Source organism: Myotis yumanensis, unplaced genomic scaffold, assembly GCF_028538775.1.
Source record: "Myotis yumanensis isolate MYYU_CA2020_CCGP unplaced genomic scaffold, mMyoYum1.0.hap1 SCAF_2, whole genome shotgun sequence".
Taxonomy (NCBI): Eukaryota; Metazoa; Chordata; class Mammalia; order Chiroptera; family Vespertilionidae; genus Myotis; species Myotis yumanensis.
Window position 1 is genome coordinate 90,477,748 of NW_027223753.1, and position 24,949 is coordinate 90,502,696.

At 38.2% G+C, this 24,949-nt stretch overlaps 1 protein-coding gene across 1 annotated transcript in view; it reads left to right on the forward strand.

Annotated features, from left to right (window-relative positions):
* F13A1 (coagulation factor XIII A chain) overlaps positions 1 to 24,949 on the forward strand; it is a 193,780-nt gene that overhangs the window by 86,493 nt on the left and 82,338 nt on the right. The window contains exons 5-6 of the mRNA XM_070403447.1: positions 11,546 to 11,664; positions 14,006 to 14,113. Of these exons, the coding sequence (XP_070259548.1) occupies positions 11,546 to 11,664; positions 14,006 to 14,113 (227 nt within the window). The remainder of the gene's footprint in view (positions 1 to 11,545; positions 11,665 to 14,005; positions 14,114 to 24,949) is intronic.

The window sequence follows — 24,949 nt, forward strand, 5'->3', positions numbered from 1 at the left end:
TCACATTGTCTTTTCAGATAAACTCTTTTTTTTTTTCAATTGCAGTTAAAATTTAATATTTTATGTTAGTTGCAGGTATATAGCATAGTGGTTAGACATTTATATAATTTACAAAGTGATCACCCTGATAAGTCTAGTACTAACCAGGCACTTTACATAGTTGTTACAATATTATTGACTATATTCTCTACGCTGTACTTTACATCCTTATAACTGCTTCACAACTACCAATTTGTACTTCTTAATTCCTTCACCTTTTTAACTCAGTCCCCAGTACCCCTCCTATCTGGTAACCATCATTTTGTTCTCTATTTATGAGTCCATTTCTGAATTCATTTTTGTTCTTTAGATTCCACATATAACTGAAATCATATGGTATTGCCTTTCTCTGTCTGACTTATTTCACTTAGCATAATACCTCCAAACCACCTATGCCATCACAAATAGAGAAATGTCTATTCAGGTCTTCTGCCCATTTTTTGCTTGGATTGTTTTTTTTTGTTTGTTTTTTTGTTTTTTGGTGTTTGTTGTTTTATTTGTTTCTTTTTTTTTTTTTTTTTTTGGTGTTAAGCTGTATGCGTTATTTAAAGATTTTGAATATTAACTCCTTAAAGGGTCTACCACTGGTGAATATGTTCTCCCATTCAGTAGGTTGTCTTTTTGTTTTGTTGATGATTTCCTTTGCTGTGCCAAAACTTTTTAGATTGATGTAGTCACATTTGTTTATTCTTTCTTTTGTTTCCCTTGCCGAGATGTATCAGAAAAAAATATTACTAAAAGTAATGTCAGAGATTTTATTGCCTATGTTTTCTTTTTGAAGTTTTATGGTTTCAGGTTTCTATTTAAGTCTTTAATCTGTTTTGAGCTTATTTGTGTATTGGGGGAAGAAAGTGGTCTAGTTTCATTTTTTTTTCAGGTATCTGTACAGTTTTCCCAACAGCATTTATTTAATGTCTGTCTTTACCCCACTGTATATTCTTGCCTTCTTTCTTATACATTATTGATCCTATAGGCCTGGATTTTTTTCTGGGGTCTCTATTCTATTTCATCTATCTATTTGTCCTTTTTATGCTAGTACCATGCTGTTTTGATTACTATAGCCTTGTAGTATAGTTTGATATCAAGTAGTATGATACCTCCAACTTCATTCTTCTTTCTCAAGATTGCTGTGGTTATTTGAAATCTGTTGTGGGGTTGTTTATTAAATTTCTCTTTCTAATACTTCTTTATTAGTGCATGAAAATGCACTTGTTTATGAATATTAATTTTGTATCCTGCTATTTTAATGAATTCATTTATCAATTTTAATAGTTTTTGGTAGAACCTTCAGGGTTCTATCTATATATTATTATGTAATCTGCACATGACTTTTTTACTTCTTCCTTTCCAATTTGAATGCCTTTTACTTATTTTTCTTGTCTGATTGCTGTGCCTAGCACTTCCAATTCTATGTTGAATAAAAGTGTTTAAAGTGCTCATTCTTGTCTTGTTTCTGGTATTAAGGAAAATACTTTTAGCTTTTCCTTGTTGATTATGATGTTAGTTGTAGGTTTGTCATATATGACCTCTATTATGTTAAGGTATGTTGCTTCTATTCTCACTTTGATGAGAGTTTTTCCCATAAATGGATGCTGGCTTTTGTCAAATGCTTTTTCTGCATTTATTGATATGATCATATAATTTTTACCATTCATTTTTTAATATAGTGTATCACATTAGTTGATTTGTGGATATTGAACCAACCTTGCATCCCATGAATAAATCCCACTTGGTCATGGTGTATGATCTATTTAATGTATTACTAATTCAGTTTGCTAATTTTTAAAAATATGGTTTTTTTTATTGATTTCAGAGAGGAAGGGAGAGGAGAGAGAAATAGAAACATCAATGATGAGAGAGAATTATTGATCGGCTGCCTCCTGTTTGCCCCACACAGGGGATTGAGCCTGAAACCTGGGCATGTATCCTAACCAGGAATCAAATCGTGACCTTCTGATTCATAGGTTGACTCTCAACCACTGAGCCATGCCAGCTGGGCGGTTTGATAATTTTTTGTTGAGAATTTTGCATTTATGTTCATCAGGGATACTATAGTTTTCTTTTTTATATTGTCTTTGTCTGGTTTTGGAATCAGGGCAAAGGTGGCAACATAAAATGAGCTTGGGAGCCTTCCCTCCTCTTGAATGTTTTGGAATAGTATGAAAATAAGTGCTAACTCTTCTTTGAATGTTTGGTAAAATTACTCTGTGAAGCTAACCAGTCCAGGACTTTTGTATGTTGGTAGTTTTATTATTATTATTAATATTATTGTTGTTATTGCTTCAATTTTATTAGTAGTGATCAGTCTGTTCATATTTTCTGTTTCTTCTTCATTCAACCCTATAAGATTATATGTTTCTAGGAATGTATCCATTTCTTCCAGATTTTCCATGTAATTGTTATTAGTATTTTCTTATAATCCTTTGTATGTCTGTCATATGAGTTGTCACTTCTCCTCTTTCAATTTTATTTATTTGGGTCTTCTCTCTTTTGTCTTGATGAGTCTAAATAAAGGTTTATCGTTTCAACTAACCAGCTCTTGGTTTCATTAATCTTTTGTATTGTTTTATAATCTCTATTTTGTTTACTTCCACTCTGATCTTTAATATTTCCTTTCTTCTACTCACTTTGAGCTTTGTTATTGTTCTTTTATTTTTTAGCTTTGTTAGCTGTAAAGTTAAAGTGTTTATTTGAGATTTTTCTTGTTTCTTGAGATAAGCCTGTATTGCTATGAATTTCCCTCTTAAAACTGCTTTTGCTCTGTACCATCAATTTTGTGTCATTGTCCTTTCTTTTTCATATGTTTTGAGGGATATTTGGATTTCTTCCTTAATCTCCTTCTTAACCATAAATTGTTTAGTAACATGTTATTTGGCCTCATGTGCTTATGTGTTTATCAGTTTTCATTTTTTGTAATTGATTTCTAGTTTCAGACCATTGAGGTTGGAAAAGGTGCTTGATATGATTTCAATCTCTTTAAATTTATTAAGACGTGTTTTGTGTCCTAGCATGCAGTCTACCCTGAAAAAAATGTTCTATGTAAACTTAAAAAGCATATTCTTTTGCTTTGGGATAAAATTCTCTGAAGATATAAATTAAGCCCATATGATTTAATGTGTCATTTAAGGCTACTGTTTCCTTGTTCCTTTTCTGTCTAGAAGATATATCCATTGATGACAATTGGTTGTTAAAGTCCCCTACTCTGACTGCATTATTGTCAATCTTTCCTTTTATGTTTATTCATATTTGTTTTATATATTTAGGTGCTCTTATGTTGGGTGCATAAATGTTTATAAGGGTTATATCCTTTTGTTGGACTGATCCCTTTATCATTATGAAATATCCTTCTTTGTCTTCTTTTTTAGCCTTTGTTTTAAAGCTACTTTTTCTACTATAAATATTGCTGTCTCAGATTTTATTCCTTCCCATTCAAATGAAATATCTTTTTTCATGCCTTTACTTTAAGCCTGTGTGTATTTCAATCTGGAATGGGTCTCTTGTAGATAGCATATGTTTGGGTCTTATTTTCTTGTACATTCAGCCACCCTCTGTCTTTTGATCCATTTACATTTAAAGTGATTATTGATTGGTATGTAGTTATTGCCATTTTATTATTCATATTTATGTTCTTTGTTTTCCCTCTTCTTCTTAAAGAAGTCCTTTAACCTTTCTTGTAATGTTGATTTAGTGGTCATGAACTCCTTTAGATTTTTCTTGTGTTGGAAGCTCTTTATTTCTCCTTCAATTTTGAATGTTAGTTATGCTGAGTAGAGTAGTCTTAGTTCTTGATTTTTATCACTTTGAATATTTCATGCCAATCCTTTCTGGACTGAAATGTCTTAACTGAGAAATCATTTGACTGTCTTATGGGAGGGAATTAACTGCCTTTCTCTTGCCACTTTCAAGATTCTCTCTGTCATTTGCTATTTTAATTATGATGTGTGTAAGTGTAGACCTCTTTGGGTTCATCTTGTTTGGGATCTCTGCACTTCCTGGACTTGTGTGTATTTTTCCTTCACCGAGTTAGGGAAATTTTCAGTCACTCTTTCTTCAAATATGTTCTCACTCTCTTGTTCTTTCTCTTTTTTATTCTGGTACCCTTATGATGCCAATGATGTTACACTTAATGTTGTCCCAGAGATCCCTTAAACTATACTCATTTTTAAATTCTTTTTTCTATTTGCTGTTCCAATTCAGTGTTTTTCCTATTTTGTCTTCAAAAATTGCTGCTTTAAACCTCTGTTTTATCTAATCTGCTGTTGACTCCTTCTAGTATAGTCTTCATTTCAGTTATTGTATTCTTCATTTCTAATAGGTTTTTTAAAATAATTTCTATGCCTTTTTTATGCTTGCTATCTCTTTGTTGAATTTCTTTCTAAGTTCCTTGAGAATTGTTTATAACTAGTGTTTAAACTTTATATCAGGTAGATTTCTTGCCTCCATTTCATTTCATTCTTGTTCTGGAGTTTTCTCCTGTTCTTTCATTTGGAGCATTTTTTTTTTTTTTTTTGGTCTTTTCAGTTTGGCTACCTCTTTGTGTTTGTTTCTGTGTATTAGGTAGATCTTCTATGTCTCCCAGTATTTGCAGTGTGGCCTCATGTAGTCGATGTTCTATGGAAACAGTGGCAAAGTCTCCATGATCACCTGATCTGGGTGCTCCTGGAGTATCCTTAGTTTGTGTTGTGTGTTACCTCTTATTGTAGCTGAGCCTTGATTGCTGTTGGCATGTCATGAGTGGGGTTGACCCGCAAGCTGACTGGCTGAGAGTATTGGCCACAACCACAACATAGCAACTGCTGTGTGGGGGCTGATCCCATGGAGTAGGATTTGCCCAGCAGGCTCTGTTGCCTGCCAAAACCATCCTTTTGATGTGCCACTTGAGGAACTAATTAGGTTGTGCTCTCTATGGTCTGAAGCCAGCCATTGTGTATGTGGGTTCTGGGGCCTCTTGAGAGGTGCAAGATAGTGGCAACTTACCCTCTAGTCCTTGTTCTAAAACCACACAACTCAGTTTCTCCCTGTATGTCTCTGGCACCCTCTCAGCCACTGTCCCACTGCTAGAGCCCAGATTGAGTGCCTTGCCTAAGTGAGTGAGTTTCTGTGTGGGACTTTTAAGAGGACACCTGGGTTTCCAGCAGCCTTTTATCCTATCCAGATGGACAGAATTCATGCTTCATACTTAACTATGAAGAAGTAAATGGGAGCTAAAGGTCAATGGGATTCCAGCTCCAGCTGCAGAGGGAATGATGGTGCACCAGGACCGAAAGACCAATATTTTCATTTAAAAAACTAATTAGTGGCTTTAACTTTGCACTTAATTACAAAGCATCTACACCACAATCTTTTCAAATGGCAAAAGTACAAAAACGTGTTGCAAAATATTTTAGGAACAGTGCATAGTGTAAGTGCAGAGTAAATAAAAGCATTGAAAAATATCTCGCTAGAGGGAGTTCAGCTTGAAAAAGTTACTACCAAAGCTAAATATTTTGTGTAAGTTTTATTTTATATGAACTATACTCAAAAATAGATTTATGAGACTAATTTCTGTCTAAAAATATCAAAAAATATATCAGTCCAGAAACAAACACTTTAACTGACATGAGTGGATAAAAGAAACCAGGACGTTGCCTATCCCTCAAGTCCTTGCTCATTAAGATTTTTGCAGTATTACTGTCTAACATATATCCCTGATGCAGAATATGATAAGCATTGAATTACAGTGGAACCTCGTTTCTCAAACTGAATTTGTTCTGGAAAGCTGTTCAAGAAACAACTTGTTCAAAAACCTAATCAATTTTCCCATTAGAAATAATGTAAATTGAATTAATTCATTCCAGAGCTCCAAATGATTCCGTTTTAACCTTTCTTGTATACAGTACATGTCTAATGTACTGTTTAATCTATAAGCAAACATTTCTTTTCTTAAATTATTTGACCACCCCTACGAGCTTTAAGGGAATCCTTTGAGCACTCATTCCAGGGGCGTCTTTCAGGAGGTCAGTGCGCAGCGTCTTTGCTTTTTCACATGTCACTGCCTCTGTAATGTTGTAATCTGCTAACTGCTTTTTGTTTATCCAAAGTAACAACAGTTTTTCTACCTTTTCAATGGCCTGTGATCATTGTTTCTTTCACACCTTTAGAAACATTATCACTCTTGATGGCCTCTTTATTTTAAAATTGTGCTAATCCTCCATTTTGCCAGCAACAGAAGCAAAAAGAGCACAAAAATATTCACAGCACAATTTCCTGAGATGTTAACAAGGCAAGGTTTAAACTGAATCACAGTGGTGCGTTCTCTCCTTTGTTTTTGGCCTGGGAGATGCTTTTTGTGATGTATCAGCATTAGAGGGCTGTTAGTTCCAGAACCAAAGTTAACTGAGACTTTTTCCATGAACAACTTGGTCGAGAACTGAATTGTTCAAGATGGGAGGCATTCGAGAACCAAGATTTGACTATAATTATTGCTAAAGTCATTTTCAAATAAAAAAGAAGACAACAAAAAATTAAGCCTGATACAATCTGACCTAACACATATCAATTTACAGTTTCAAGATTATTTTACAAAATACCTACGTTTGCACAATAGTCTCCAGACAGCATTTTAAAACAAAAGTTTTAATTTATCTTGATATGCTGCAAGTTAATAAATTACACTCTTAAGCAATTATTTAGTGTTTTATTTATTAAGTTTGTTTATTCAATAACTTTTTCTTTCTCTTGACTCAGGAAGAGAAAGAGAAAACAGCACACATGTAAGATGGTGAGAGGAAGTGCAAGCACACAGACAATTTACAGAAAAGGTGGTGGCTGGGGAGGATCAGCAATCGTGTGAACCTCATGCAATGCAAAGCTCTCCAACAATAAAAATCAATCTTCTTAGAGCCACTTAACAAGGATTTTAAAGGAAAACTCCATTTTGTAGTCAAATCCTTTAACACTTTTATTCTGATTTAAAATCAGTCCAGCTGTTAGTCTGCAGCTGCAGTACTAAGTATCATATTGTGCATGAAAGTCATTCGAAAAAGAATGTCTTTCCTCTTCAGATTAAAAAACTTTTTTAAATAAAAAAAGTGAGGAAAAGTAATACTAAATCTAGGATGATTTGCAAAGGACTATTATGTAACAAATGCCTTAAATTTAGTATATAAGGTTTACATTTTCATTTCTTTGATTTTGTTTATGCATTTCTTTTATCCTGCAAATCTTGGTCTTTAATGTCACTAAGCTGGTTGCTTATGTTATATTAGTTTTAAAATATTAATATCAATATTATTACTAATAATATGGTTACTAAAACAGCTTGACTTTTTTATGTCTTTTGTTTGCTTATTTTGCAGTTTTCCTTGTCCTTTTGTTATATTCTACAGGGAGTGTACAGTGAAATTGCTCTGTCTATAACTTGAAGTAATTCTCTGTGGTTAAGCCACCAACCTATTACACAGTCATGTTCATATGTTTCATTTTGGTTTCATTTATTTAGAAAAGTGCTCATGGCATTCTTTCTTGGTTTCTACCCCTAATGTATATCTAATTTTCTATAATTTCAAGGAATCTGCAGAAATAATGGAGGTAGATGAATGCATCAATTATTTTACAAAATTGTCTCAATTTTAATTATTTTTACATATATATTTTATACATAATTTTGTGTTTCACATTTAAGTTTTCACTTGCTACCTGTGTAGTTCCAGTGTCATTAAATATTTTTCCAAAGTATATTTAAATGGTTTATACTATTCTATTTTGTGAACCAGTAATTATTTGGGAGCATTTCAGATTTCCCCCCAGTTTTTCACTATTAAAAGTAGTGCTATGATAAACAAACTCTATACATACATTTTTAATGCATTATTTCCAAGGGTTAGACAGATTCATTACTCTGAACAAAAACCACATATATATTTTCAAGGCTAAATTTTAAACATTTAGAAAAAAGAAAACAAAAAAATATTTACAATCTCATCAGTAGATTGGTGATTCACCACACAATTGGTATTTAGTATTAAGTTCAAATGCATAAATAAGTTAATATATACGCATATTTTTATTTCCTTTTAAATTTTTGCAGTTCTTCAAATACTGCTTAGTTAAAATTGTTTTTATGAATATATGGTCACATTTTCTCTTCTGTGAAATGATTTTCCCTTTGCTGACTTTCTTTTAAACACTTTATGATTTTGTTGTTGTTGTTAATCCTCACCCCAGGATATTTTTTCCACTGATTTTTTAGAGAGAGTGGAAGGAAGGGGGAGAGACAGAGAGAAAGAAATAAAGATGTGAAAGAGACACATAGATTGGTTGCCTCCCACACGTGTCCCCAACTAAGGCCAGGGATCGAGCCTGCAACTGAAGTGTGTGCCCTTGACTAGATTAAACTCATGACCCTCCAATCCACTGGCCAGTGCTCTGTCCACTGAGCCAAACCAGCTAGGACAACACTTTATAATTTTTTTAATGATTTCTGTATTTGTATCTTTCTCAATCAGCACATTTACTAACTTATTGTAATTTTTTAATATAAGGGAATTTTACTAACATTCCTGTTGCTGCAAATGTTTTCCTAATTTGCTATATACTTTAAATATTACATATGAAAATCAAGTTTTATATTTATGTTAAATAAAATGCATTAATTTTTCTCTGTGATTTTTTTCTGTTATTTTTGTTTAGATAAAACTTTCTCATCTAGAGACCAAATAAATATTCACCTTTATTTTATTTGAGATTTCTTATGCTTTCTATTTTTAAATTCAGATTTAAATTAAGTTTCAGTTTATTTTTATGTATAGAAAATTTACTTTTCCCAAGCAACCAATTTTCTCAGCTGATTTTAATACTCATTCCCTTTGGTTTGCAATAGTGTCTTTATTACATATTAATTTCTCAGGTAGATATATACATATTGTAACATCTCTTTCCAGGCTATCCATTTTGACTCATATTTTTTATACAAATTTAAATGTTCATAGCTCTATAATCCAAATCCACTAGCAAATATCTTACAGGACAAGTCCATAAACATCTCATATTATAAGGAAAACAGGTTACAAACTTTCCTAAATGGCATTTCTCGACCTCAGTTGTCTTATGAGGAAATTTTTATCTCAACAACAGGCACTTGAAACCCTATTGACTAAAATGTTTATTATTACAGGAGTCCCATCAGCTAAATCACTTTTACAAAAGAATAAAAACAAGAGTAGCCTTTTCTTGTCAGGACGCTTGATAGCATCTGGCGAGTGCCATGTGTGTGTGAACGGTCAATGCCATCTCTGTTACACCCTCATGTTATTTTCTTTTAAAATGAAAGTCTTCTTTCATGCTTTTCCCCAGAAATACTGACCTCAAACTCAGTTGTCACTTCTTCATGTGTTATCCACTTGGAATGAAGCTGTCATATCCATTTAGAGTCCTAGATGTTGCTGGTAAACCATGGCCTGCAGCCTCTAGAACCCAGCAAGGGCAGCAGTTGGAGGCATCAAAGCTCACACTTGAAGGGCTCATGGAAGGTTGACACATGCTTGCCATGTAACTGATTTTTTTTAGAAAGGTAAAATGACTCCTGGATGAATAAAGTATTGCTACCCACTACAACAGGAATGAATCTCAAAATAATTAGCCTGAGCCCAGCCAGTGTGGCTCAGTGGTTGATTGTCAAGCCACGAACCAAGAGGTCACCAGTTGGATTCTGATCAGGGCACATGGCAGGTTGTGGGCTCCATCCCCAGAGGGGGCGGTGCAAGAGGCTCAGCCGATTGATGCATTTCTCTCATAGATGTTCCTATCTATCCCTCTCCTTTCCTCTCTCTCTGAAATCAATAAAAATACATAAAAAATAATAATAATTAGCCTGAGTGAAAGAAGCAAGACCCCTCCCAAAATGTATAATTCTATTTACATAAAATTGTATAAAATGCAAACTAATTTATAGTGACAAAAAGCAGATGAACAGTTTCCTGGCAGGGGTGGGGGATCGGAGAGAGGCTCAGAATGTTGGTGCGATGAATACTGTTTTTATTTTGATTATAAAATTGTTCAGTTTAAATGTATACAGTTTATTGGACATTAGAATATTTGTAAATGTGTGTGCGTGTGTGTATTTACAGTTGCATGAAACCAGGTAAATGGTAGGCAAGAGACAGAGAACAGAAAGAGGAAGGGACAGGAAAGTCTTGGAGAGCAGGCAGGGCCAAGGAATCTCCAAAGGATTCCATCAAAGCTGTAATACAGCCCAGAACGGGATCGAAGCTGGTTGGGCTGAGCAATACTTTGCAAATCTTAATTTGTACATAAACCCCCTGGGGCTGCTGTTCACAGGCAAATTCTGATTTGGTAGGTCTGAGCTGGGGCCTGGGACTCTGCATTTCTCATAAGCTTCCAGGTGGCGCTTGTCTTCCACCAGAATGTGAGTAGCAAGGACTAGAGCATTTCTGTCAACTTTGGTTTCATATGAGAATCACTAGAGAGCTTAAAATAAATGAACAAAAAAATGAATATTTTTAAAGCCCTGATGCCTGGATCTCATCCCAACCCCAAAGATTCGGATTTAATTGATCTTGAGTTCAGTCCAGATGTTTTTAAATCAGAAGTTTTTAAATCTACCCAGATGATTCTAATGTGCAGCCAAGATTGATAACCACTGTTCCAGAGAGAGTGGCAAAAGCCTTATTCTGGAATGAGGAAGAAAGAAGCCTGGAAAGGTGGGAGGGATGGCAGGTCTGATCTGGGCTAGAGAAATGTCATGAACCAGGTCCCTAATCAAAACGCAAATTGACCCTGTTCCAAAAGTGAAAATGTACCTGAGTGTAATTTATACCTGCCTGGTTCTGCCTTTGGTGAAGATGCTTTTGCTGCTTCCACACCTGCCCTGGGAAGAAGTTTCAGACTGATATAAGTAGGCAGAGGGGTAGCATAACCTTCCTCAGATTAGAGCCACAGGGAAGAAAAGTCCTTGCAATGGAGGAAGCTGACCAGAGAGGCTCGTTGGGCTCCTCTTTCCCATCACAATTATCCATTGAAAGGAGACAACCCCCAGCCTCCCTCTTCCCATCGGTGATGGGCCATAAGCCAGGCATGACAGACGATGGGTCTTCTAACATGCCCCAGACTTGTTTTAAGAATAACTTTCAAATAGGTTGAAAATTATTTCTTATCTGGCTACAGAATTGTATCTGCATCATAGAATTCTGCTTCTGAAACTACGGATGCATCAGAATCCTAATTACTTAATGAGACTTGTCAATTTCATTGTGCTGCTTGGAACTTAAAGAGCCAGCATTTGTCTGCATTTTGCTGACAAATGTCATCATTTGCAGACTGACCTGGTCTACTGATTAGGTTCACCACTGCTAAAATTACATATTGGGAAAGGAGTTACCTTTAATGAAACAAAACATTTTTATTTTTCATTTAGTTGGTTAAGTTGCAGGTTAGGAGCAAAACAACCTTGAAACATACGACCGCAGCCTGGTTTGGTAATGCTCATTATGTTCGCCTTCCGATGCAGGGGATGCTGTGTACCTGGAAGATGAGAGAGAGAGAGAAGAGTATGTCCTGAATGACATCGGGGTTATTTTTTACGGTGACGTCAATAACATCAAGAGTAGAAGCTGGAGCTATGGTCAGGTGAGCCATTTAAAATTTGTCATTGTCAAGGACATTTTGCTTAATATTTTTGTCACATGTATCACTGCCGGCTGCCATATGTCAATATGAGACAAGCATAATTTCCTGCCTTGCAGGATCTGAGACTCCAAGACAGAGAACCCAGGAGTAGAGTCTTGGAAAGGCAACTGCATAATTCATCGGCTGAAATCACATAGCTTAGGTGATTGCGATGCTACAGAGTCTGTAGAAAGCACGGCATGCTAGTGAGAAATGCTGAGGCATCTTAGTGCAGTGACATCTCATAGCTCAGGCCTGGCTCTGCAACTGGGAGGGGCCTGAGCTTCCCTTTCCTTGCAAGGAGCAGTGCCTTGATAATGACGCAAAGGGTACTGCAAGGTGTGTGCCCAACTCAAAGAAATAACTTTTTACAGTGTTGGTATAAGACACGGCTAAAAGAAACGGGCGTTACCATTTGGTCAAAGGGCTTTTATCAAAGGACATTTTATCAGTTGCAACTTCAAGTTTCTGTCCAGATATAAAATATCTTACATGGATTTCATTTAAAATATTGAATAACTCGCACTATTTCAGTTTGGTATCTTTAACAAAGGAGCAAACAGGTATTTTACCATATTTCCAGAAATTAATGCATATCCTGTGATTCAGAAGCAACTTTTCATTAGCAGCGTGGGAGGGTGAGTGTGCCCTTTCTTGGCTGAGACGACTGGGATGTGCACCGTTCTGGTGCCCAGGGCGGAGAGCTCACGGAGTCTGGTCTCACCAGGTCGCATGACACTTTCTTGGCTTCTTGATGCTTTGCTTTCACTTCCATAGGGGCCCTCCCTTCATCCCTCACCAGTGCTCCACACTGACCAATGGGTCCCAGCTCATCACTCGCTCCTGTCCACTTGGCATTGTGTCCTGCTCCTTCCCCCTGGCTCCTGAGAATCACTGCCCCCCTGTATTTCTGACATCCTGTCAAGCTAATGACCTGTGTTTCCTTCCCCTGTTTTGGATACCCGCCTGACTCCCTGCTTATAAGCCCTTCCCTGCCCAGTGGCATACAACTCTTGATTATTGCCTGTTGTCTGGTGCCCTTGCTCTGGGTCCCTGGTTCCTAACCTCTAGGTGTGATTCTCCCTATGTTCCCAATGTGACAATATAGAGAGCTAGTAAGAGACAAGTCACCAAGGTGGGGAGCAAAGAGGACTGGAAAGGGTCCTCCTCAGCCAGAATCCCTTTGGTAGTCACCCTTGAACACAGCCACTGTCTGTCTCTACTCATCTGGAGTTCATTAATTTGGTCCTTCGGCATAGAGAACTAATTAACACAGTAGTTTGCAGTGATGCAACCAGTTCTATGGCTACTCTTTTACCTCTCCAGTTCATTGATATTGTGTCCCACACAGTTGAGAGATGCTGCTTAAGAAGAACCAGAATAATGAGTTCTTTATATGCCTGGAGAACAAGTGCATTACCCATTACTGCATCCGTCACATGTTTAGGTACATGCAGAGTTGGTATTTTCACTGGATTTAATAAATTATTACATGGTAATTAGCCATTGAGATTGTGGTTTCTGTCACAAGTGCTTGCATGGATAACTGTAAGATTACTGTGTTCAGGAAACAGATACATACAGGTGAAATCTTCCCATTTTGTCATTTTATTACTACTTTGTCTTCATTCCTTTCCTAGAAAATTCTAGTGTTGCAAATGGCTAGCTTCTCCCTTCAAGGAAATTGAGCTGACTCTAGGTTGTTCCCTTGATAACATAATCTACTTTGTCCTGCCCTCTCTTTGAGTCCAACTTGTCTCCAAAGAGGGAAAACCCTAGACAGACATTCACTGCACAAGGTCTCCTACTATTTCCCATGCAAAGTAAGGTATATAGACCTGAAGTGCCTTCTTGTGATATACTTGAGAGCCGTTTATTTTCTGGATGCACAGGGACTCGTGTTACTTTTGAGGTCTCGAGACTTTGGCCTGACTTTGGTAAATCGTTTATTCCTTTGCCTTGGGCACTGGAGCCAATATGTTGGAGTGATCCTCTAAATTAACTGGTACAATTTCCTGAAGAACTCCAAGTCAGTCCACGATCCTTAAGTACATCAGTTCTCTAGTAGTTCTATTTCTATTTCTAGCTTGCTTTCAAGCTCTTATTTATTTTACTGAGAAATAAAAGAGGATGTCTCCTTCATTCCATTTTAGTATGAAATATTAAGTATAAAAGATTATGAGCAATTACTATATAGGAATATACATTTCTAAACATTGGGTTGTAGTTTCATTTTACTATTTTGCCAGAGAATATCTTGCTTACAGAGTGGACATTGAGTAGTTTCTCATTTTTTTTCTAGTTTGAGGATGGCATCCTGGATGCTTGCCTGCACATGATGGACAAAGCACAAATGGATCTTTCCGGCCGAGGGAATCCCATCAAAGTCAGCCGCGTTGGGTCCGCAATGGTGAGCAACCACGACTGCTTGCTAAACCAAGTACATGTCATTTGCCTCAGTTTAGATGTCAGTTCATTAAGAGCTATTGAAATGGTGACTGAAACGTAGTAAACTTTTATTTGTAATAGCTTTTTATTCCCCGGACTTGTCATGTGCTAAAAACAAAATTCTTACCTCAGTACTATATGTTTCTTTAGCTTCAGACAAATGGTGAGAGATGACATGATATCAAAGACCACTTATTGTTAAGAATCTCTTGCCTAGGGACTAAGGAGTGACTTGGACAAAAGGTCAGTGACTATAATCAATCAACAAACAAACAAACATGTACAAGACACAGCTTCTCTCCATTTCCACACCCACAATAAGAGTCAAAGAATACATGACTCTGTCCAAGCTCAGCTTCTATACCTCATCATAGGGCTTTATTGTTTACAAAATGGGTTTTGATTCTTCATAGTAATCACATGAGATAAGTAGGGTGGGTATTAGTCAGGCCATTTTACAAGTCAGGAAACAGTGTGATGACAGGTTGTCGGTGACAAAGCTCCCCCTGGAATCCAGGTCTGCTGACCCCAAATCTAGAGATTCTCTGCCTCCCATCTGCTCTCTGTGGGAGATCCGGAAGCATCATTGAGGATGCAGATCCTGCACTGTAGCAGCTCCCTGGGCAAGGAAACAATTCCCAGAAGTGAGGAGGTTGTGGTCAGTCATGGGAGGTGAGCTGCAGCGATGCCCAGGTCCTGGATGTGCCGTCCTGGACAGATTGATATACACAGCGCATAGATCCTGCCCATGGTGCATAACAGCACATTAAAGTTGATTCATGAGCAGAATATTCCTGAAGATACACTAAGCCATGTGCTATTTTATTTCATCAAAGACTGAGCAAAAATAATTCTTGTGTCATCAATTTTAAGTTTCTATAAAAAAAAATCTCTTTGGAAAAAATGAGTTTGGTTTGAGCTCAATAAAATCAATATTGTCCAATCAATCAATAAGAGATTGAGAATGATATGAAATTTAATTTCTGGTTAGCTCATAAGAAGGGTTGTTTTTATTAATAACTAAACTACATGTGAATTTAAGAAATAGTGGAGCATAAAAATAGGAGCTAAAAACTAACCTCTAAAGGCATTTTTGCTTTCTGTTGTTAGTTTACATTGCAAAATGAAAACAGTGAATTCTAAAGAAAGAATTTAGGATTTCTGTACAAGAAATATTTATAACCACATGCATTAAACCTGAAGTCAATACCTATTTTTCCTGTTTCTCAGACAAAATTTCCTTTTTTGTTCTCCCTTGAAGTCACTGTGACAGGTTTGCAGTGAGAAGGGAAGCAATGGCTAGTGGTTGAAAATAAATAAATTCCTCGTAAGCATTCTAAAATGGCCTGCTCATCAGCCTAAGCTTCCTCCACGCTGTGTGTATCTTCACTAATCCAGAAGCCACTGCCAACCACAGCCAATGCACGAGGGAAGCAAACATGAAGCCGCCAACCCAGCACTTCCCTCATGGCAGCTGGCCAAGTGGAAGCTGTCAAATTTTGAATTAATCACATAATCCTAATACAAATGGCCTTGCATTTTATGAATCATAAAAAGCTATGGAGTTCTAATTTTGAAAATCTGTAACCTAATTACAAGATTTAGCACTAGGCAGCATCTATTTGGGGGATGGTTTGCTTTGCTTTGCTTGTTTTTTGGGGGGGAGGTGTTAGGTGTTGGGGCCAATATCTCTATTTCCACCAACACCATTGCTTACATACACAAAATACACGTTTGATCATTTTCAAAATCTTTTCTCAACTATTATCTCTTTTCATCCTTAAAAGAGCTCTGTGAATGTTTCCAATATCTATTCTGTTATAATGATTTTAGAAAATAAATATTGAACCTCCAAAAATAACTTATAAAGGCGACACTTTAAAATAAAGTCAACAGTTGCCCTGGCCAGTGTGGCTCAGTTGGCTGAGCATTGTCTCAAAAAGTCACTGGTTCAGCTCTGGGTCAGGGCATGAGTCCAGCTCTGGGGTCAGGGTGCATGCCAGAGGCAGCCCATCGATGTTTCTCTCTCAAATCAATGCTTCTCTCTCTCTCTCTCTCTCTCTCTCTCTCTCTCTCTCTCTCTCCTCTCTCTCTCTCCTTCCCTCCCTCCCTCTTTCTCATACTCTCTCTCTCAAATCAATAAAAACATATTTTTATAAATAGTGAAAAAAATAAACTTTTCTAATCATTCAGGCAGTTCCTCTCCTATTAACAAACCCTGGAACTCTATCATGAAATTTCTGAGTGAAGTTAAGCAATGACTGAAAGAAAAGAAAACAACAAAAAAACTCTCAAACTCTCAATTAGAGATTTGCTTCAAAATATGAGATGTATTTAGAAAGCTCAGAAGGAAAATATTCTGAAGTTGCCAGTCTAGCCAGACCAAGGCCGATGGGCTGTGTGGCTTCCCAGGGCTGGCCGGGTCCACTGGGAGAGCAGAGGCTGTGGCAGGGTGCTTGGGGAGTTCTCAAACATCCCCCGCCCGGCCAGCGAGGCTGGGAGTGCCTTTCACAGGATACAAATGCTGGAACAGAGATGCATCTTAACACAGAAATGTTCTGGGGAGGGTAACACTCTGACTTCACTTCATGCCTTGATGAAAATGACAGGAGGCAGAAATTTTCTGGGCTCAATTGTTTCGAGCCTGGCACCCGGGATTAAAGCCGCCCCTAAACGTCAAATTGGCCAGTGAGGGGAGAGGCGGAGCACCGAGACACCCTATGACGCCAAATGGGACCACAGCTGCGAATGGGTGCGAATGGGCCTGCCCAATGCAGGGCTGCAACATGAGATGCCACAGGGCATGGGGTGGAGCCCGCAGCGATTTGCACAGAGAGCACTCAATTGTTGTCAGGAAGGAGTGGAGATGAGCAGCCTGGCACCAGCTGGGCACCTGGAAAGGTGAAGTGGGGACAAAAGGCAGGAGCAGAAGCCTGGGGCCCCAAAGACGAGTTGGCTTAGGGTGGTCACGGGAAAGTCTAGCACTGAATGTTGGCAAGGAATTTGAAGAGAATAGGTGGGTGCATGCTGCTAAATGAGCACTGATAGTAATCCATGTTGTGCAAACTTTCTAATAATAATAATAATAATAATAAAAATCTGGATTTTACATGCACAGCCCCCAGATAAATATCATTATTGTCCAGTGTCTATGGCCTCGGGGAGTTCTTTGCTGTGGGGGTGTCCTGTGCACTGGAGGATGTCTGGCAGCATCCCTGGCTTCTGTTAAAGAAATGTCAGTAGCGTCCCTGCACCTCCTGCAGTCACAATCAAAAATGTCTTCAGACATTGCCAAACATCCCCTTGGGATCAAAATCACCCCCTTGAGGGCCACAGCAGTAAAGCCCTCTGTGGCTCAGTTTCCCTGCCTCTGCAGTGGACAAAACCCTCTCTTCTTGACTGCATAGGGTATCTGTCTTTTTACCTCACTCAAACCTGTTGGTTTTCATTCCGCCAAAGAAAAGAAAGAGGAGGCAGCATCGATCTGAGCTGCCCATGTCAGAGGAGACTCTCGCTTCTGACCCGGCCACCCTCTGTGTGACCCAGGGCAAACCACTCAACCTCTCCAGGCCTCACTTTCATCTTTAAAAGGAATTTTGCTCCTGTACTCAAACCACATTTGTTATTCCCAGTGGCAGCAAAATATCCTTTTATTCTTCAAAATGATGTTCTTCTTTCTTCTAGTGTTTCCTCTATAAATTCAGTATCTTATTTGGTTCTTCTTTTAAGTTGCATTACTTCACTTTGATGTGAAAATAGGAAAAACTTATGATAATTTGGATAGCCCTGGGCTATTGGATTCTCCCAGGAGAAAATCTAAAAATTTTGTAATTTCATTGTCTGGGGTTTGGGCCGGAGGTGTTATAACCTTACATAAGCTACTTTTTATTTACGCTTTTCTAAATACTGAGTGGTACATTTTACCACAGCTACATTGCAGATTGATGAAAGAAAAAATTTTTAAAAAGAGAAAATTATAAAAGGAAGAAACTTGCCCAGAGTTATACTTTCTCTTTTAAGCTACATTGCTTGGCTGCTGTTTTCTTTGCACCTCATATCTGATGTAGCTGTACCCACCAGGACAATTGCCAGGAAATGTGCCAGGAAAATTTTAGAAAGATGCTTTGTGCCATCTGAAACATATTTCGCTCACAGGGCATTAATAAAGCATTCCGTCGTTGGCCTTGCATTGCTGTGAAGAAGCCACCATGGACTCTGAGCCCCAGTCAGACACCAAAACAGCTGTTCTCTGCCATGTTGTGACAAGGACAGCATGGTCCTGGGGAAAGGGAACACAGTGACAGTAGCTGGCATTTCCGCTGCGTGGTTGCCTATCTCTGTTTCTACTCCTTGACTGACTGGATCTGGCAGCAAATGTGGGTACAGAAGTTCTCCAGGGAGGCTCACTGTTGCTGCAAATGGGTGCTGTTGCTTATCATAAGTTTATCTGCTTGTTAAGCAGATGCCGCTTGCTTGTTCACTGTGAAACCCCGAACTTCTCACCTGAGTGCAGATTTGCTCCTTTGGGTTGAGACTTTGTCAATAGAAGAGCTGTGTTGAAATGCAGAGAACATGTACTTGAGATGTGGATGATGCTCCAGGGGATTTCTGGTAAAGAGCAGATGCCCTGGGAAATGACGTCACTCAAGGTCACTCAGCAAAGAAGTGGCTGAGCTAGAACTAGGTATGGTCCTTGCTCTCAGATCATATTACCTCAGAGGGCCATTACCAACACATCAGTACTAATAACATGATTACTATATCAAATTAAGTAGCTGTTTCCTAGGGTGGGAAAGGACCCAAAGGAATGGGGTTCAGAGACAGGTGAATTTTGAAATAGGGGAATATGTGAAGAAAGGTGTAAATCAGAGAATTCTTAATAGCCAGAGGTACTAGGACTTTGGAGGAAAAGGTTCTAAAGAGAATTAGGTACTAAATATGGTTTGATGGTGGTATTGGTGGTTGTGCTGGTGCTGGTGCTGGTGATGATAGTGGTGGTGGCGATGGTGATGATGCTGGTGGCTGTAGTGGTGATGGCAGTGATGGTGGTGATGATGGTTTGGTGATGGTAGTGATGGTGGTAGTGGTGGTGATGATGGTGTTGGTGATGGCAGTGATGGTGGTGATGATGGTTTGGTGATGGTAGTGATGGTGGTGATGATGGTTTGGTGGTGGTAGTGGTGATGGTGGTGATGATGGTTTGGTGATGGTAGTGATGGTGGTAGTGGTGGTGATGGTAATGATGGTGGTGGTAGTGGTAGTGATGGTGATTGCTGTAATGATGTTGATGGTAGAAAAACATTATTAACTGACTCATTTAACAAGTATTTATTGAGACTCTACCAGTCTAGATACAGAGTATAATTGAGAACAAAGCATAGTTTCTTCCTTCACAGAGTTTACAGCCCAATAGAGAAGACAGACAGGTAAGTAGACATTTTCAACACAGAATGGCAAAATCTCTGATGAAATAAACATATGAAAACGCAAATCTCTCAAGCTTTGCTCAGAGTTTTCCCAGAAATAATTACTGGCCTCCCAAGTAGGATACTAGCTCACGGGGTAGAAGAGTAGTTGGCGAGGGCCCACAGCGAGCATAAACCATGCTATTACTCGTGGGAACCCTTTTCCATGGTGTAAATTATACCCAAAGATCCAGTCACCAAAAAGCACTGAAAGAAAATGTAGGCCGGGGTAATTTGCTCCTCCAGGGATTTGTTTGATTTAATTAAAATAATTTTTAAAAGGTGACATTATTGGGAAATTTTTGAAAGAAGGAAAAGAGAGGGAAAAAGGTCAATATAGTTACATATTTTAAAATTCCAGTCCTGATGCTGTTGCCAGCTTGAACTTTGCTATTTCCCTTGAGGTGCACACGTTTATTTTTAACCCTGGGTCTTTTGCTAATATCGAACCACAACGCCATCATTAATCCCCATTAATACCTGTTCTGACTGTGCCTTTTGGAAACTAACTCAGATCGAACTTTTTTAAACCAATCGATGTTCAGTGTACTCTGTAGGGTTATAAAAAATCATCTGGAGCTCCAGCTAGTAAATCAAACTGACCACACTGGAGGCAGATCCTGAAGTTTCCTAGGGCCCAGGACAAGATGAATGACCGTAGACCTTTGAGATAAAATGGACTTCAGGGCTTGCTGTCTAAGCATATGCAATCTCATAGACAAACTGAAAATAAAGTTATTTTTCACTTTGTCCATCTTTATTCTCCTTCTCATTGTCTCCATATTTAGAAAGTTATTTTTTTCTTTCCATGCATGAAAAAAATCAGTAATGCCTTCACTCCTTTGAAATTTTGCCAAGCAGCTCCACAAGACACTTATTACAAAACCATGTTTTTATTTTTATCCAGTTGTTTACCTGGGCATCTTATAGGAAGCTTCACATTCAGCAAACCTCTTCATGCAACACACTATGACTATTAATATTGTGTTTGAAAATTCATTGAGCTAGAAATTCTACCTTTCAGTCTCCCAAATGAACTTCAGAGTCAGAAATAAATGCATGAGGTCTATTCCTGATCATACTGACCAACCACGGCACAGCTCCCTGACCATTTTATTTTAAAAAAATGAAACAAAAAATTTAAAAGCTCTATCTAATGGTTCCTTTGGTTCATAAGCTGCTAAAGCCCCCTTCCTTGGAGTGAACTATCCTGAAAAATGAGCACCCAGGTGCTCAGTGGCCATTGTCAGCAACCATTTCACCCTGAGGAGCTTTTTCACACTTCCCCATATGAACCTTAATTTTGGAAAAGTGAAATCTATCACAAGAGCATGATTATGTAATAATAATTTGTTTCCAGATTTTTGTAACAAAGATTCATGTAATTGCCATCAGAACTTCCTATGGAGGGCGGTGGTGGCCAGCCCCAGATCATCAGGGCAGACACTGCACGGGCTCCAGTGCCGCCTTTGTGAAGGTGAAGATACAGCTTCTACTTGGTATTTTGGAAGAATGGCAATGACTCACACACCTGCATTCTAACTTTGCGAATGCCTGGCTGGTGACCATTGTCGGATGTGGGCTTCAAGATGGATTTTAGTCTCCATTTAGAGTCTGGATTTCTAATCTTACAGGCTTTCTTATTTTATTTTATTTTTAAATATGTTTATGTTGATTTTAGAGAGAGTGGAAGGGAGACAGACAGAAAGAGAAACATCGATGAGAGAGAGAAACATCAATTGGCTGCCTCTTAAATACCCCCTACTGGAGATGGAGCCAGCAACCTGAGCATGTGCCCTGACCACTGGGAATCCAAAAGCAACCCTCTGGGTGCAGGAGATGATGTTCAACCAACTGAGCCAAATCAGCCAGGGCCTGGCTTTCTTATTTTAAACTAGAGGCCCAGTGCATGAAATTCATGCACTCGGGAATGGGGATCCCTCAGCCCGGCCTGTGTCCTCTCACAGTCCAGGAGCCCCATGATCGATCACCCCGCAAAGGGAGGCCCTGCCCACCCAGTAGGGGCTCCATGATCAATCACCCCAAAGAGGGAGGCCCCGCCCACCCACCACAGCCTGCTGGTCATTGGCCTGGGCTTCCCTCTTTGGTGAGATTGTGGACCACCCCCCCCTATTGATCGCCCTGCCGGTCAGTGGCCTGGGCCTCCCTTTGCAGCACAATCATGGGGTGATGGCTGGGCCCCTGACCAATCACACCCAGACCAATTGCACCCACCTTGGCTGGCCTGGGGCCAGTGGGTGTCATAGCATGGTCGTCTGGATGGTCATTACTCTGTTCGGCCATTCGGTTGATTTGCATATTATACTTTTATTATTATAGATTGTTATTTTCTCTCTCCATGATTTATGCTCAGGAATATCAGGAATGCTGTTCCTCACTTTGGGATAGTCAAAAAAGATAGAGGCCTCTGGTGCTCTTCCTAACCTTTTCAATGGTGACACAGCTCAATTGGTAGGGGCTTCCAGTGGTGGCAACATGGAGAATCTATCAGTGAAAACTAATGAAAAATGTTATTGTGGTCCAGCAGAGTAAAATACTAAAATGCCAATTCTAAGAAGATTTTTTTTAACCCTTAAAGTTGAAGCTTCAAGATATCCCTAAGCATGGGAATCCAATGACGAATGGGAGATACAGTCAAGACAATCTCTAGGTCACCTTGCTCACTACAAATTTTTATTTCTGTGGGGTTGTTTTTTAAAGAATTCTTAAAATTTAATAAACATATTGTAAGCCAGTGTGAAAATAGAATGTTCCTAACAGAAAATTTTCCATAGTCACTTTTGAGAAATTATATTTATTCCATAAATAATCGAAGTGCAGATAAAAAGACTGAGGTCTCAGGACGTTAAATGACTTACTTACACAAGGTCATTGACAGAACTGAAAACGGATTTCATGTCGCCTGCCAAGCCATTCCATTCTCAATGTTCTATTTCCCTGGATTTTCTCTTTGTCTGTCCTCTCTTCACATCGGATGAGCTCCTTGGATACAAATATAATGTTTTCTACAAGCTCTGTCTGATTCAATCCTTATCTTTCGGGGGTGGGGGAGGGCAGGAGGAGGGAACAATGAATTGTTCAGACATCATTTTTCTTTCTTATGGTAAAAGCCTGCAATGTAATGAAGTTTTCATTTGTGGGCAAACAGCTTGGTTTCTCAGTTATTAAGCATACATTTCTTATGCCTGTTCTCCCCATATTTTTGGAGGAAAAAAACAGACATTTATTACAAACCATCTCTCGAATGTGATCATCATAGTCAATCTAAATGTCTGCTTTCCTTGAATTGCTTCCTGGAATGAGGTTTCAATGCTGCATCTATTTTGAAATTGCATGGGCTATTTCTTAAACATGGGGATGTTTTGAGCACTCTCTCTAGGCTGTGCAGTCCAGCTGTTCTGGTATCCCGAGCAGACATCCCCAGGACAGATGGATAGAAATGCAGCAAAGCCAGCACAGCTCGTTAGAATATGCTCTCAAGGCTTTAAGCATCTGGGATCCCCATCTCACCCTCTTTCCTTCCCCTCTCTCCTCCCTTGAAATCCTTCTTTCCTCTTCTTTCTCTGCTTTTTCCCGTTTTCAAAAAATTTTGGGTACCTGTTCTACATCTGCCCTGCACCATGCAGCAGTGGTATAGAAATTTTTTAAAAGCAGACATTAGAAAAGCTTAAAATCTCGATCTCTCTCGATCTCTCTCTCTCTCTCTCTCTCTCTCTCTCAGTCCACATTTGGTTATTTCTCTCTTGATGGTCAATTAGTAAACTATGTTTTGGCCAAATAAGGATCCTTAGTTACTAAGGAAAACAAGGATAATAATCTCTAGTTGTAATGGTTTCCATGAAAAATGAATCTAATGACCCACCCCTGCCAGAGTCTGTGTCAAGTGTGTATACCAAAGAACATTTGCACAATGGCGGTCAGCTGCTTCACAATATAGGTTAGGGTTAATCCATGTTTTTTTAACTGAAGTAAAATTTACATATAGTGAAAAGTATGGGTATTAATGCAAAATTGAGCTAGTTTTGATTAATCACCACCCAACTAAAATATAAACATCAGTCCAGAAATTTCCCTGTGCTTCCTTCCTAATCAATCCAGAAAATTTATTGCAATAGATTAGATTTGCCATCTTAAACTCCCAGTAAGTGGGCACATATATTATTTGGGTCTGGCTTCTTTTACTCAATCAGTTGTTGCAAATGTCTTTAATTTTTATTTTATTGCTGAGCAGTATTTCATTGTATTTTCTATATCACAAACTGTATATCCATTCATCTGCTGATAGACATTTGAGATTTTTTTCAATTTAGGGTCATTATAAATAAAGCTATTATGAACATTATTGTACAAGTCTTTTTATGTAAATGTGTTTTCATGTCTCTGGAGTAAGTAGCTAAAGGTGGCATGTCTAAATCATAGGGTATGTATATGTGTATCTTTATAAGAATCTGCCAATGTTCCAAAGTAATTGGATCATTGTATATGTTTATCTTTATAAGAATCTACCAGGTTCCAAAGTATTGGGCCATTTTACATTTCCGGAAGCAATACATGAGAATTTCAGTTTTTCCACAGCTTCATCTATTCTTGGTGTTTTCAGCTTTCTTAATTTTAATCTTTCTAATGGGTGTACAGTGGTATCTCAGTGGGATTTTAATTTTCATGATGACTAATGATACTGAGACCTTTTCATGCATTTATTGACCAATTATACATCTTTTTGGTGTGGTATCATTTCAAGTTTTTGCCCATTTTGTTATTGGATTATTTATGTTTTTATTAATGAGTTGTAGTTGCTTTTTCTATATTCCTAACATAATATATCTTATGTCAGATATGTATTTAAGATATTTTATTCCAGAATATGGCTTGCCATTAAATTTTTAAATATTGTATTTTAAGGAACAAGATTGTACATTTTACGAAATTCAATTTTTTTAAAAAATTAAGAATTAGCCCTAGGAAATATGTTATTTCCGCAAGAACATGAAGATATTTTCCTGTATATATTTTATAATTTTGGCTTTTATGTTTAGGTCTGTGATCCATCTTGAATTATCATCCTATGTGGAATGAGGTAGGGGTCTAGTCCCCCTACTTCAGTTTACCCATTTGTTCTAGTACCATTTGTTGAAAAAACTGTTGGAAACTAATTTTTTTAAAACACTTTCAGTTTTTGAAAAGACTGTCAATTACCCCCACCTCCCTCACCCCATTAAATTGCTTTGGTGACTTTGTTGAAAATCAAATGAGTATAAAAGGGTGGATCTATTTCTGGCCCCATTCTGTCAGATGGTCTATTTATCTATCCT